At 38.8% G+C, this 16,090-nt stretch overlaps 1 protein-coding gene across 1 annotated transcript in view; it reads right to left on the bottom strand.

Moving 5' to 3' along the window:
• Nucleotides 1–16,090, bottom strand: part of COL19A1 (collagen type XIX alpha 1 chain) — a 237,489-nt gene that overhangs the window by 37,458 nt on the left and 183,941 nt on the right. Inside the window, exon 12 of the mRNA XM_030558321.1 lies at nucleotides 11,030–11,083. Coding sequence (XP_030414181.1) covers nucleotides 11,030–11,083 — 54 coding nt within the window. The remainder of the gene's footprint in view (nucleotides 1–11,029; nucleotides 11,084–16,090) is intronic.

The following is a 16,090-nucleotide window of genomic DNA, read 5'->3' as shown; positions in this document are numbered from 1 at the left end:
TAAACTTTGAATTGTTGCTTGGGGTCTCTTATGGGATTATCCTATGCCTCGAAATCAAAATGTCTTCTTCTTTGGTGACACTTGTATTCTTGAATGGGTGGAAAAATAGCTTTACTGTGAAGTTCCTCTGCCAACTTCTGTGCACTCTTCAGAACGTTTTGATATCCCTCATCTGACCAGTAAGACTGTAGGTATGACTTTGCTTTGTCCAGTTGTTCCATTGCTCCAGATATATCAAGGTCAACACTTTGGAATCTCTTGCTTACAACATTTATTTCAAACAGTATGTCATGCCACAACCTAAGCCGCACAGAAATTTGAAGTTAGGTATGTTTCTGGTGATTCCATTTCCTTTTGCCACTGTTCTTCCATGAACAGTTTCTGTCATAACGTTATCCTCCATAATGGCAACTATGGCATCATCTGTCTTCCCAATTTGGTGTTTGATAGGCTTTATCGCCTCCACTCCACTTTCCCATCATGTGGCACTCAGTGGTTTCAGTGTCAGAGAGGATGTTCCCAGATGTTGCTTCAAAATTTGCCATCAATGAATTTATGCTGAGAAAAATACATAGATGCTTTGAATTACATTAAAAAATTCAGCAGCCTCACTAGAAGCTGATGCTGCATCACTGACCACCAAGTTCAGTGAATGAGAAGTGCATGGGACAATAGAAGCTTGAGGGTTTAACTCTCGGATTTGTGTCTACAATCCTCTGTTCTTTCCTCTCATGTTGGCACCATTATTGTTGCCCTGACCTCTCATGTCAGCTATCACAATTCCCGTATCTTCCAGCTTTTTAAGAAGCATATTGGTCATACCAGCTCCTGCATCATCATCAATGTCAATAAATTATAGAAAATGCTCTGACAGTCACCATTGCAGGGACGTTTTCATTAGGTTCTGTTGTTGTCACAAAATGCACCATTAAAGTCATTTGTTCCATATGGTTCATGTCAGATGTGCAGTCCAAAATAACAGAGGAATATCTTGCTGACTTCAGATCTGCTGCAATCTTCTGTTTGACTTTTGTTGCCAGTAAGTGCACAATCTCATTTTGAATTGCTTTTCCAAGGTAGTGGTGTGTGTACATTTCCTGGGTGGTGACTCTTCTTAGATGCTCCTGGAGTACAGCATCAAACTCAGCCAGCAGCTTCACAATTTTAAGGAAGTTTCCATTTTTTGGCACATACAGCTGATCTGAAGTGCCATGCAGTGCTAGGTTTGGAGTAGCAAGCATTTTCACAATGGCAATGAGCCTTTTCAGAACATTTTGCCAGTAAATAGACTCTGATGCAATCTTCTCGATGCTGATCATCTAGGGTGGCCTTAGTCTCATATCAGGTGCTTTCCACCTATGGAATGTTCTCTGGTGATTTGCTGCCTTCTCATGGCATGCCAGATTTCTACTGTCCTTTGTTCCTGCAGAACCCAGTGTGGCTGGAACATTAGACTGGAAGGGTTTGCAACAAAACCAGTATGCAGCATTCTAGGTTTTTGAGTACATAAGCCATGGCCTCTCCACTTTGTCACAATTAGGGATTTCATGCCAGTAATGTGTTAGATGGAAACTTCTCTGGGGAACATGATGTTATTCACTTGCTGTGGCCCATGCCGTACAAAGTAGTCCCTCAGGCTACTGCTCAAGTGGGTCCACAGTCCTGGATCATCTAGACTTAAGAAACTGATGTGCAGTAACTGATGTTCTTCGAGATCAGTGTCCCTGTGGGTGCTCCAGTTCAGGTGTTGGTGCGTCCCTGCGTCGTCGCATGGAGATTTTTGCAGCAGTACTCGTACTGGCCACGCATGCGAAGAGCCTGCCCTCCCACTCTGAGTATACCTTAGTAGTACGCATGCATGGCCAGTCTCCTCAGTTCCTTCTCTACAATGGAGGCTACCCCAACTCCGAAGTAGAGGAGGGGAGGTTGGGTAATGGAGCAACCACAGGGACACTCATCTCAAAGAACATCAGTTACTGCACAGGGTGAGTAACCTCCTCTTTGAGAGAGAGATGTCCCTGTGGGTACTCCACTTCAGATGACTTAAAAAACAGTGTGTCTCAAGGAGGTAAGGACTTCAGATCTGATAGGAATGCAGTAGATAATACAGCTCTGCCCAATCATGTATCAGAGAGAGGGCCGTGAGTAAGGGCATAGTGTTTAACAAATGTGTATTCAGCGGACCAAGTGGCCGCTTTACAGATGTCAGCCAGGGGAACTTTGCATAAGAAAGCCACAGAGGTAGACATAGATCTAGTGGAGTGAGTTCTGATGCCAGCTGGAGGTGTAACTTGTTTTATCCGATAGCACAATCGGATGCACTCAGAGATCCAGTTTGAAAGTCTCTGGGTAGAAAAGCTCTTTGAACTTGGTCAGAGCAAGCTAGTTCATTTTGGGAGAACCATGTAGGAACCAGGCTTTGAGTGAATCATGGACAGATTGGGGTGAAGAAAATCGGCCATGTTGCTGTGATAAGAGGTTCGGAGTGAGGGGCAATGAAATTGGTGGTCGAATTGACATGCTGGTGAGGAACGGAAACCACAGTTGTCTGGGCCACGACGGGGCAATCAAGATCACTGTAGCATGATCTGTTCGTATCTTTGTCAGAACTCTGTGGAGAACTGGTATGGGGGAAAAACACAGAGTAAGTACGGGCGCCATGGGACCATGTCCCGCTCTAGAGCAAAATTTGGGACATTTTGTGTTTTTCGCAGTTGCAAAAAGGTCTATCTTTGGGTGACCCCAAATGCGGAATATGTTGTGGATGATTGTCTCGTTTATGTCCCATTTGTGATCCCAGGGAAAGCATCTGCTTAATTCATCTGCTGTGGTATTCATAACTCTGGGAAGATAGGTGGCTGATATCCGGATGTTGTTCACAAGGCACCAATTCCAGAGCTTCATAGCCTCTGTGCAAAGCGAGTGAGAGCAAGCTCTTCCCTGCCTGTTTACATAGAACATGCAGTCAATGTTGTCTGTCATTATGCATACATGTTGATTCCTGATTAGTGGGAGGAAGTGATGGCAGGCATTGCGTATGGCTCAAAGTTCTAGGACACCTATGTGCAGGGAGATTTCGGTTGAAGACCATAGCCCCTGGACTTGTGGTGAGACATGTGTGTGCCCCACCCTGTGAGGGATGCATCAGTAGTCATTATGAGAGATGGAGTGTCCTGGAGAAAGGGGACTCCAGAGCTGAGGTTGGAGGGAACTGTCCACCATACTAGAGAGTCTGACTCTGAAAGGTATGGAGAGAGGCTTGTTTAGAGTGTGCACATTCGGTCTGTAAACCATGGCCAACCAAGCTTGGAAGCACTTCATGTACAGGTGTGCATTCTGGATCAAGAAAGTGCACGAGGCCATGTGACCTAGTAGTTGTAGGCAGTCTCGGGTAGTGACCTGGGGACTGTTGCGAAGTTTTGTGACCAGTAGTTTTATAGTGTTGAATTGGTCGGGTGGGAGAGATGCCAATCCCATCTGGGAACTGAGGTCTGCTCCTATGAACTCCAGGTGCTGGGTAGGACGTAATGTGGATTTGTTTTTGTTTATTTGTAGGCCAAGAGATAGGAAACAATCAATGGATAATGGAACGATAAAGCAGCGATGTAGAACCTTATTGAACACAAATGACAAACGATCTGTTTAAATATCAAGATAACAGGTGTCAATCTTAGGCCTTGTCTGTCCACTTTTTTGTATCTGTATAATATGTTAGGTATGGTTATGATGTTTTACATATCTAGTTATCGTAATACAATCTCTAATGTGGACTTAGTTGTACTGGTATAGTTTATTCCCCTTCCACAGTGGAATAACAGTACCAGTATAAACACATGTACAATTTTCTACACTCTAGGTCCTAGTGGCGCCCCCCTGTCCCCTAGTCTGGCACCTGAGGCGGCTGCCTCAGTTTGCCTCTTAGTAAGGCCTGCCCTGGTGACACAGTGTAACTACACCAAAGAGAAGCTGCTAAAAGCCAGAAAGGCATGACATCTACCATGATTGGATAAAGTAAACAAATCATGTGTTACCATGTCTTTTAAAAACAACCAAACCAAAAAAACAACCAACCAACAGGACCAACCACTGCCAGATTCTTCAGCACTACCACAGGAGTTTTCCAATGCACTTCTAAAGGCAGAGAAAAGTCCTGCAATGCTAGAAACTCTACCAACAGTCTCTACTCACCATTGCTTTGATTTTCTGTTTATTGTAATAACTGATAACATTTGTTTACTTTCAAAATATTAGTAGAATTACAATATTTCCTGAGGCAGAGGAAATGAGATTTCCAAGGCAAACTGCTGACTACTTGAGATAACTAGGCTAGTGGCACTGACATACATACTGAATTATGAGAGAGAATTAAACAGACAGAATGCAATGTCCACCATACTAGAGAGTCTATGAACACTCTCACCCATTGCTTCATGGGGAATATGGACAGGAAGAGAGACTTTTAAAAAATACAAAGCATACATAAAGATTACCTTTCAAGAAACAAGTATTGCTAAAGGTATACTTGCAAGTAGGAGAATGTAAACTCTTTGTGGGAGGGAATGCCTTTTTGTTCTGTTTGGTACCTGGGTCCACGACTCGGACTCCTAAGTGCTATGATAACGCTAATAAATAACCGCAACCATTTCCCAGACAAACCTTGAACTCAATAATGAGAACGAGACCTTGATGTGAAGCATCATGTGATTCCAGAGAGGGTTTTTAAGGAAGATTTTCAATGCCAAAGTATGTGTGAAATAGAGACTCTGTGAAAACCATAATCTTGGAGTTTGGGTAGAAAGCAAGCAGAGAAGAGCAGTTTTAAGAGGACAGATCATTCAGAGTTTAAGATGCTAATCTGGGACTCAGGAGACCCCAGGTTCAGTTCCCTGCTCTGCCTCAGATTTCTGCTGTGATCTTGGACAGTCACAGTCCTCTCTAGGTATGGTGCTGCATAAAAGACTGCAGTTGGCCCGTATCAGTTGACTCATGCTCATGGGGCTCGGCTGTGTGGCTAAAAAATTGTATTGTAAATGCTTGGGCTCAGGCGCCAGAGAGTCCAGGCTCTAGCACAAGCCTGATAGTTACACTGCAATTTTATAGCTCTGACACGGGCCACCTGTGGGTATTTTATTCAGTGTAGACATATCCTCTGGGCCTCAATTCCCTGGCTTAAAAATGGAGATAACTGTACTTCCCTGTCTGAGGTGCTCAGTTACTATGGTATTGGGGCTATCTAAGTAACAGATTAATAGTTGATAAGAGATGGGTGAATCTACAGCGTGAGGGGCAACAGAAGTAAACATGCAGAACTACTATATATAGAGAGATAGACAAGCTTGCATGCTTCATATCAAGGGTAAGATTAATTCCTGAGAGTGTGATGTTGTTAGCTTTGAAACAATCTGGTTTCTCCAACAACAGACAGGTATATTGAACAAATTAAAGCCATAGGTGTTAGAGTGGTATTAAGAGAAAACCAGAGCCTAGTTTGTATCATCGAGTAGCATTTACTCTTGCAAGTAGTCCCAGTGAAGACTGCAGAATTAGTAATTAGTACTGTAGAGGGCAATTCAGAATGAGAAAGCAGCTGAAACCTTTTTATTCTCTGCTTCAACCTACAGATCAAGAAAAATCAAGAAATGTCTAGGATCTTCTATAAGAAGGGGAAAAAAGAGGGCAGTGCCAGAAAATTAAACCAGTGTAAAGCTTTTTGATCACTAGATGGATTTCACTACCTGCCTGATGCGTTCTGTAAGGATGTCTTTCAGTATTCCAATGACCCAAAAGGTGACTCTGGAATGTCAACAATGTTCCTAGCAGCTGTATAGTCTGGAACTATGACCCGAGCAGGACATGTGACAATGCATATTATTAAATGATGGTGTTTTCACTTTACCATTCTTAACAGATTTTTAAATATATATTGTCATTTTGTGGTTATGATTAGATAAAGCAATAATTACTGCCATGAGTCAAATATGATAGGTCAGTTTCTCCTGCAAATATTGTCATCATAGCACATTTCTACCACAAACACATTTGTGTTTCATCTGCAAAAGGGTTTGCAAACATTAACAATCTAACCCTCATAATGACCCTGAGATCCATAGAATATTCATAGGATATTTTTATTTCTGAAGCCTGAAAAATATGTTAGAATTAAGCAATATGTGCAAATACATACATTATGATCCTGCAATCCTTTAGGCAGATCAAACATTAATTGAAATTAAAAGGAGTTTGTCTAAGGACTGCAGGGTTGGGCCAACACAGGATTAGGCTGACCGCATATATAATACAGAATTCAGTTCCCTCACACCTCTCCCTCAAAACTACTTCAAGTATTCAGAGAAATTTCTTGCTGTAACAAGACTTAAAACAGAATAATTTTACACAAAGAAATATACTTTGCCAGCATCTCCTTTTGTGTTGCTGATTCCTGCAGATATTTCTGTTAGCAGGTACTCCAGGAGAAAGCTCTTAACAGCTTACTTCTGCAATGAAGTCATAATCCTGTGCTTATGACCTCACAGGGTTTTGCTATGACAATGCCCACTTTAGTATCATAAATTGAGCATTTTGAATTCAACAAAGACTGAAGCAGAGGGAGAACACAGTTAGTGAGAGATGGCCTTCCTTTCAACAGAATGTTTGTTAAGCAAGCAAGAAAAGAATATGAAATGCATGTAAAGGTGAATGGTTTTTGGCTTCGGAGTCATACTATTTGGAAACTTCTCAGTAACAAGGGTATACTGTATTTAACTGTAGAGCCTTGTATAATTCTCAATCATTTAAAAGGGGGGAAAATTACAAACAAACACCAGAGGGAGCTGCGTGTCTATTTAAGCAGCTTCTTGGCTTTATTGTTTCAGCATAAATTGTTATGCATTGAAGTGTGACAAGTATGAGCACACAGCTCAGCTGTCTAATACTGAAATAATGGAACAAGACACAAAAACAATATCAGGGAGCGAGGACCAAAATCAAGAATTCTGCACCAGGAGAGAATAATACATTTTACAACTAGACACTGTTTAATAAACCCTTTAAAAATACTCAAAGGGGAAAACAGAATATCAACTGGGGGAGATAAAATGACAAAAATCTTCTTTTATAACCCATTAATAGAAATTCCCATGGACTTCAATGGAAGCTAGATTTACCCCAGAGAATACATGAAGCAAAAAAGAAGGACACCTGAAAGAGGATGAGCAGAAAATGTCTCTTTATTGAATACTCCAGCTAAAAAATGTTATGATTTGCCTTTCTGGTATTGACATAGTTCTTAATCAAGACTTTATAGTAGGTTGTAAGGGAATATGAACTCAGTACAAATATAGATTTTATAAAAATAATAACATAATTTAGGTGTTTGAACAAATTAGTGAGCCACAGATGAGAGCTAAGAGTCATCAGGCTAGATTCATAAGAGGGTGTAAAGAGAGTATAAACTGGCATAATTTACACCTTCTGGATCTCCAGATATACAAATAACACTCATTTAGACAGTCTAACACTCACATCGCTTACTAGTGTACAACTTATAGTCTGTATACATCACTTTAATTTGGTCTCGCTAGCCTATTACCCTGTACTACTTGAGGAGTGTCTTCTACACCAACCCCACTAAAGATTTTAACGAATCTAGGCTTCAGTGTTGCTGGCTCAGAAGAACTCTCCTTATTGAAGTTTTTGCCCTTTTAATATTTTAACAGTTGAAAATGTTTTCTTACTATCAAATTTTAAAAGTTCCTACATTAATTTCATATAGTTAATCTGTGCTTTAGCCACTTATAAAAATGAGTAATTATTTACTTATTCTTTCTGAAGTACTTATGGGTGGTGATCTCATATCTCTTCTCATTTTTCCTGTAGAGTCCAGGCTTTACATGTTGAGCTCCCTTAAGCTCTTCATAAATCATAGCTGCTAATCTTCTGATAGCAAACCTATGGGCATGGGTGCTAACTGTGCTGTGCTCTGGACTGTGGAGAGGCAAGGCCAAAAGTAGGGGGAGCCAAAGTGTCCATGTGAATGAAGCAGCTACCTCCACTTAATGTCCAGCATAGGAAGGGCCAATGGAAGAGCAAGATAGCAGACTGAGATAGATTGAATGGGAAGAGAAATGACAGAAGCAAAAAAGGGAAGGAGCAACAGAGTGGAAAAGAAAGAAGGAATTAAAAAAGCACCCTATAGCCTTGTCTATTCACAAAAGTAGTACCTCTATAGATATTTTAGTACAATCTCTAATGTGGACTTAGTTGTACCAGTATAGTTAAAGTGGTACAATCATCTTATTGTGGTTGCAGTTATATTGGTGTACATGTATTTATATTGATACTGTTATTCCCATATGGAAGGGGAATAAACTATAGCAGTACAACTAAGTCCACATTAGAGATTGTACTACGATAACTAGATATGTAAAACATGATAACCCTTTCTAACATGTTATACAGATACAAAAAACGTGGACAGACAAGGCCTAAGATTGACACCTGTTATCTTGATATTTAAAGAGATCATGTTTGTTATTTGTGTTCAATAGGGTTCTACATCACTACTTTATCATTCCATTATCCTTGTTTGGATTCTCTCCAGTGTACGATGTCTCTATCACAAGGACCACAAACTGTACGTAGGATTCCAAGTGAGGCTTTAGGATGGCTGTATGAAGATGAATTATATCTACTTATTTTTATATACAATGAATGAACACCACCATCTGTTTTGCTTTCTGAAAATATTTTGTTAGAAAAAATTAAAGAAATTGGCAGTGACAGAATGTGTGATCTTCTGTTTCTTCTTAGATAAGTGCAGGAACCATCTATTCAAATGTATTCACCTACCCCTGACAGCTTCCCTTCACTATGTCCAGCAACACATTTCTAGAAATAAGGATTCTGAAATATGGATTGATGGATATCACCTATTCCAGTGAACGCTGAAAACTGTCAAATGTGGTCTGGAACTGGGAATATTACTAATGTTCAACCAGCACAAAATTTGATGACAACAACAACACTTTTGTTTAATCCTAATCATTAGTATAGACCAGGGATTCTCAGACTATGGCTCAGATGTAACCTTTTGTTCACAGAGTCCTTCCTGATGAGTCACAGAATGGAACATTATGAAAACTGTGCAGTAGGGCAAGAGGCAGTGGTCCAATGGTGGATTTATATTTTATGGAGTGATCCACAGGGTGAAACAGTTGAAGGATTGCTTGCAGACAGTGAGTTTCACAAGACAAATACACTTTAAGAAAATAACCGGTCTGTTTTGGGACCGGTTCTGTTCAATATCTTCATCACGATTTAGATGTTGGCATAGAAAGTAATGCTTATTAAGTCTGCGGACGATACCAAACTGGGAGGGATTGCAACTGCTTTGGAGGACAGGGTCAAAATTCAAAATGATCTGGACAAGTTGGAGAAATGGTCTGAGGTAACAGATGAAGTTCAATAAAGATAAATGCAAAGTGCTCCACTTAGGAAGGAACAATCAGTTTCACACATACAGAATGGGAAGAGACTGTCTAGGAAGGAGTATGGCAGAAAGAGATCTAGAGGTCATAGTGGACCACAAGCTTAATATGAGTCAACAGTGTGATACTGTTGCAAAAAAAGCAAACGTGATTCTGGGATGCAGTAACAGGTGTGTTGTAAACAAGACACGAGAAGTCATTCTTCTGCTTTACTCTGCGCTGGTTAGGCCTCAACTGGAGTATTGTGTCCAGTTCTGGGCACCGCATTTCAAGAAAGATGTGGAGAAATTGGAGAGGGTCCAGAGAAGAGAAACAAGAATGATTAAAGGTCTTGAGAACATGACCTATGAAGGAAGGCTGAAGGAATTGGGTTTGTTTAGTTTGGAAAAGAGAAGACTGAGAGGGGACATGATAGCAGTTTTCAGGTATCTAAAAGGGTGTCATCAGGAGGAGGGAGAAAACTTGTTCACCTTAGCCTCCAATGATAGAAGAAGAAGCGATGGGCTTAAACTGCAGCAAGGGAGATTTAGGTTGGACATTAGGAAAAAGTTTCTAACTGTCAGGGTAGTTAAACACTGGAATAGATTGCCTAGGGAAATTGTGGAATCTCCATCGCTGGAGATATTTAAGAGTAGGTTAGATAAATGTCTATTAGGGATGGTCTAGACAGTATTTGGTCCTGCCATGAGGGCAGGGGACTGGACTCGATGACCTCTCGAGGTCCCTTCCAGTCCTAGAGTCTATGAGTCTATGAACCTTTCAACTTGTTGACTATAATTTTACCTTATTAAGAAGTACACACCTAGCTCTTAACACCTTTCATGCGTTTGCGTGTGATAGCATTTTTACAATATAGTAAATAGTATATAATGTCACAACTCTTATCAAATCTTATTTTCTCAAAGATCACATTCATTACTGCCCAGAGAAGCCCTGAAGCAAGACAAACCCAAGTCTGAGCTCCAATTCCAAATCATGTATCTCTAATAAATCCCAAACTGTCAGATCTGAGCTAAAACCTTTAGTGCTGCATATTATAAATCCTTTCATATAGTTTTGTATTTCTTAATCTTTTTAATTCTTCTGTAAACTCATTTGATCTACAGTTGAGTGCTCAATCCAGTATTGGGTATAATCCTCTACATCATTCAGTTGGCAAGCTCATCACACAGTCCTTCATCTTTGAAGTTATCCCTCTGAGAAAGAAATTATCTGATCTTAAATACAGCATCATTCATTTGGTAAACTGAATGAATGCACAATATCCATAGTTAGCATTTTCAGCCAGCCCCTCTCTGAACTGTTAGACAGCAATGTGGGATCTTGTTTTTTTCTTTTTAGCTTCTCTTATTTGGGATCCAATTCTTTACCTTTGTTCTATCAAAAGGTTGGGAGTTGTAACTGCCTGATATTGCAGAGAGAACAAAGATCTGTTGTATTAATTTAAAGCTATCCTCAGGTAAGCTGCTACAAAAATGCTAACAAAGTATACAGCAGTTCTTGACTGAACTGAGACTTTCCCACTTTCCTTGCTGGTTACTCACCGGAGGTCCTGGTGATCCTGGTTTACCAGGGAGTCCTGGTTTACCTCGCCTTCCCTGGAAACAACAAAAAAACCCAGACATTAATAAATATTACATCTGAGGATTGATTTGGAATAAAATAATCTGTAAAAGCAAGATTGTTTGTACTGTTATTAACAAAAAAGATCAAAAGCTATCCAAAGCGGAAATACTTTTACCATTTATTGCAGCATCGATAAGAACTTACTCCCTCAGAAAAGTTCTTATAACTATGGGAAACAATGTATTTGCATCACAATAATTTTTACTGGCACATTTTTCCAGCTAGGTTTCAAGAGTGAAAGCATATTGGTAGGGAAGTAACATATAACAAACCCATCATCTTGACAATGTCCAAATAAATTACATTTTATTTGATCGCTCAATGGTCTGGGATGTAAAACCATAATGCAGCTGTCACCATAAGCCATATAATAATTGTATAGGTTGAACATAACCAATTTAACATATGCCCAGCACCCTATTTCTCAAAGGTGATTTCTGCTGTGTCACTAGTGAACTGAAATATGTGTCTTACTTATTGATCTCCATTACTTAAGTCATTTGTCACCTACTCAGATTCACAAACAGACTAAACCTCATTTCAAGAGCTAAGGCAGTTATATAGGACCCAAGACCAGAAAGAGAGTGGACTAAAATCTTGAGCAGTCATACGTCTACTGGTATCATTTAAAAGTTTATGTATTTCACATATGGTCTTGAATTGTTATGCTAACACACTATTACTTAGCTTATAATCAAAGGTTTCTTTATGGCTGATGGAAAGGAAAACCTTTGTTGATTTAAGTCAAACTGATAACATTTAATTAGAGATATTTTTGAGGTTTCATTCCCTGGGGTTCTTCCTCCATAGTCCTATGTTACTAACAAGCTAAGATGTTGTAGTTGAAACTGAAATCATGCCAATGACCCATTAAGATTAATCTCAGTTTGATGTGTTATTCTAAACTCCTTTACAACCATTAAGATTTATGCTATGAATATGGAATGGCAATAGTGTAGATTTTGTATTATTGATCCTTTATATGGAAAGAGTTTAGTTATGTTTCAAGCATTTTTCTCAGTACACATTTCTGAGCTGGAGCCATTGCAGTGTAAAGCTGTGAATGAGTATTAAGACCAGTATGAATTTCAATAGTATTGTCCATAATACCAAAACATATGCTGCTTTCTGATACACATCCACCTTTCAGTGACTTCAGCAAGGTTACTGCAGACATATATGAAGGCAAAAAAAGGTCTCAGAATTATTATTAATTCACAGGAGTTCAAAAACTAAGGCCACCAATGCCTTTCCTTGCATTCTGTAGATACACCCTGCAATAATTAAGCCAAATGCTGCCTCAAAATCAATGGGGATGCATAGGAGAAATTGAGGAAGAAAGTCAACCAAACAGAAGTTTTTTTTAAGAGTGCATGCATTCCTGTGTCTTACAAAGGCTATGTCAATTTTTGGAGGGTGAGGAGTGAGAAGGGATACAGCACCTTGATTTGCAAAAATGATCCCTGTTTATGCAGTTAGTACCTCTGTGTATAAAACATGCTTGTGCCTGTAAATGCCAATCACACAAATACCTAACTAAGGGCCTGATCAAGTCCAAGGGAGTATTTCTACTGACTTCAACAGACAGAAGGCAGGCTCTGAGTGAACAAATGCAGTAATTCTGTTTTTGACAAAAAGACTAAAAATGAAACAACTTACAAGCTTAAATCTTGATTGTAAAATTTAAATTTGTAGCATTTTTTAGACACAATAACTGCTGACAACTAATGTCAAGTTGCTATGGCAAAAATACACATATTTGTGGCCATAAAACCCATTTTTGCCCCTGGATATGGGGTAAATATACATGCAAAAAGGTATAAGTTAACAATTTACAAATGCATCCAATTTATTTGAAAGTACCTGATTTAGCTAGAAAATATTTGATTTGTGCATGCCATTTTGTGTGTGTACATACAAATGTGGTTTTTTGCAGGAGCAAAATAGGAACATTATCCCGAAAACATTCAAAAATTTTCAAAATGAAAATCCTTGTAGATTCTGAATGAGTGTCACAAATTGACATTGCTAGAATATCACATAACTGAATAGATTATTTAAATACATGATAAATGATAGATAGAGATGGGCCTGAGAAGTAGCATTTGGATTTGGGTCCAGATCTAAAACTTTCCTAAAATTTCAAAAGTGTTTGGACCTGAAAGTTTTCCTTTGACCCTTCACAGGGTGATGTTAGGGACTAGGTTCCAATCTGGTTCCATACTTCCTGAAAGTTCAGGGGTGTAGAGGTCTGTGGTTTTGTTTGGGCCTATCTCTACTTTACAACTGTAAATATAAGCTAATGTTTATCAGCTTTATTTGAAAAACAGTAATCATATGTATCCCCAAAGAATGTAGACAGAACTATGATGCCTCTAAATACAAAATAACCATATAATGTATCATCTTTTTGAAATAGCTCTTTTGAGTTATTAGGACCAACATACTGTCAACTTCTTTAAAGCATTCCCTGTTCCTGGTTGTACGTATTTAGGGTGTATTGAGGACGACACTTAGAACAGTCTAAACAAAGTGTCAAGGAAGTGTTAAAGGAAAGAAGCAGCGTTTTGATTGACATACACAACTGTGAATGGAGTGTTAATTACATAGGAAAAACCGAATATTCTGGGAGCTAAATGTTTCTTCTTTTTACATATGAGCTGAAACATAATTTATGATGGATGTTGCGAAATTAAAATGAGAGTGGGTGGCAAACCTTTTTGAAATAATTACATTAAAAAAATCAGAAAGAGAAATAGCTTTTTGGTTGTTTTTGCTTTGCCATTCATTAGCCACTGCCCATTGAGACCACGTATACTTTCTCCTACTCTATATTCTACAATTAGTTTAACAGACAATGGTTTATGTCAAGTGTACAAGAGACTATATGGCTACAAGAAATCTGCGGTACACTCAACATTAAAGGACTGGAAGGAGATGAACATTTTAATACGAAGGGAAATATTCTAGGAATGCAAGGTTTATGTTTGTCAAGTGCTTCTTTCCTTTTATAACTGATTTTTTTTTAAATTTGTTTTCTTTATAGAATTCATAAAGTGAACACATCCGTTCATAATGTGAATATTTTAATCAAATTAGGGTTTTTTAAAATAAACAATGTGCAATAAAAACAATGAATTTTATAACTACTCTCAGCTCAGAAAAACTATGAACATAGAGAGAGCCTTTAAGACACTAAGACTACTAAAAGAATGCAATAATTAAGTCATTCATAATGTACTCATGCCACTGCTTTACAAAAATATTTTCAGAATTTCTGAAATAAAGAAGTAGCCATTCCTGGGGGCATAAAAATCAGTCTCCCCCTGCCTCTCGAACAGATACAAGACTTTTCTTAAAACTGTTATACTGTTATAATTGATCTATAATTGTTGTTTAAATCCTTCTATGACCATGTGAAAGCCTAAGCAATATCTGAGGAAAAAAGAATAATTATAGAAGAGCTCTTTTATTGATTTAAGATACTTAAAAAAAATAAATTACAAGCTTTTCCCCAAGCCCTGGGTAAGTCTTCCCCAGGATCAGGCCAGAAACAGATTGTGACTCAATCATAATCTGTTTGCTAGTCCCTCTTTCACTCCAGAAGGGAGAAGCAAAGATCCCCTTGTGTGCTGTCTTGCTTACTGTGTGAGTGGGAGTGCCAAGACCCTATCCCCTCCTCACCTACCCACGTGCAAGAAGGAATTAGCAGCCATAGGGAATCTTAGCTCCTCCCTGCAGTGCTGGTCACAATGCAGATTGTTGGCACAAGGGAGTAAAAGGTTGCTTTTTGCCTCCTAACTTCCCTGCATGGAGGCACCAGACAGACTATATCTGGGCTCACAATAAAAAATTGCTTAGCACAACACTCCATATACCCATCGTTATTTAGCAACTGTTACATTGAGAGAAAATCACGATTTTCACCGGGTAGTTAAACTCACAAGAGTGTTAATGTCTGGATTATGGAACTGCTCATATGAGAAAATAAGAAAAATCATCATAAACTTGCTCTTCCTAACTAAAATGAAATATCCAATATTCTGTAAGCTAAATTAGAAGAAAGGAAGGCATGGTACTAACTGACTATATACCACTATCGAGATCAATCTCCATTAAATAATATAAAATAATTCACAAATAATTGTAACTGAAATTATTGCTGGCATGTTGTTGGTACTGGCATATATTTTTGCTAGTAATTCAATGTAGTGAACATTATCTATGAAGTAACTATGTAAAGTTTATGTCCATACCTCCCTTTATTCATGGAATGCCTTCCCTGGAATAATTTGCATTTCACTCCCTTCTCTTACTGAAGACTCACTTTTGTTGCCAATTAATCAGCCAACTAGTGATTGGTAGGTCACAGGCAAAAGGGGAAAAAAAACACCAAAAAACCAACCAACCAACATGTTATATGCTTCAGAACTCTCAGGTTGTGCACACAGCAAGAGAATGTACCCCGTGAACTTATTTTACTCTTAAGCTTGTTCCTCTAGCTTGTCCAAGCTGTCAAGTTTTGTCTTAAATCAGAATGTAAACTCTTTAGAGCAGACTGTGCGTGTCTTTCCATGTGTTTATATAGTGCCCAACACAACTAGGCTCCAATTCCGATTGGACTGGGGCCTTTAGGCACTACTGCAATAGTAATAAATACTAAAAACATTAATCTCTACTGTAGCTGTCTACTGTATCATAATATAATCTATTCAACCTTAAGAACAGAATTCTTCAGGAGAAATGCAAGTAACGTTAGTGTCAAGAATAAGCTGCAGGATTATTAAATATTTTAAGATATAAACACATAGCATTGTGCAGGGAATCCTACAAGCCTTATGAAAGGGAATTAATAATGTAATGATCCCATACTCAAGTGTGAGGGGGAAAATGTACTTGAAACATGTCAGGATGAATTTTCAAGGGAAAAGGCTAATTAGCATCAGCTTAAAGCATATGTCATCACATTTTGAAAACAA

This window comes from Gopherus evgoodei, chromosome 3, assembly GCF_007399415.2.
Source record: "Gopherus evgoodei ecotype Sinaloan lineage chromosome 3, rGopEvg1_v1.p, whole genome shotgun sequence".
NCBI classification, from domain to species: Eukaryota; Metazoa; Chordata; order Testudines; family Testudinidae; genus Gopherus; species Gopherus evgoodei.
This window is presented reverse-complemented; position numbering and strand designations above follow the sequence as displayed.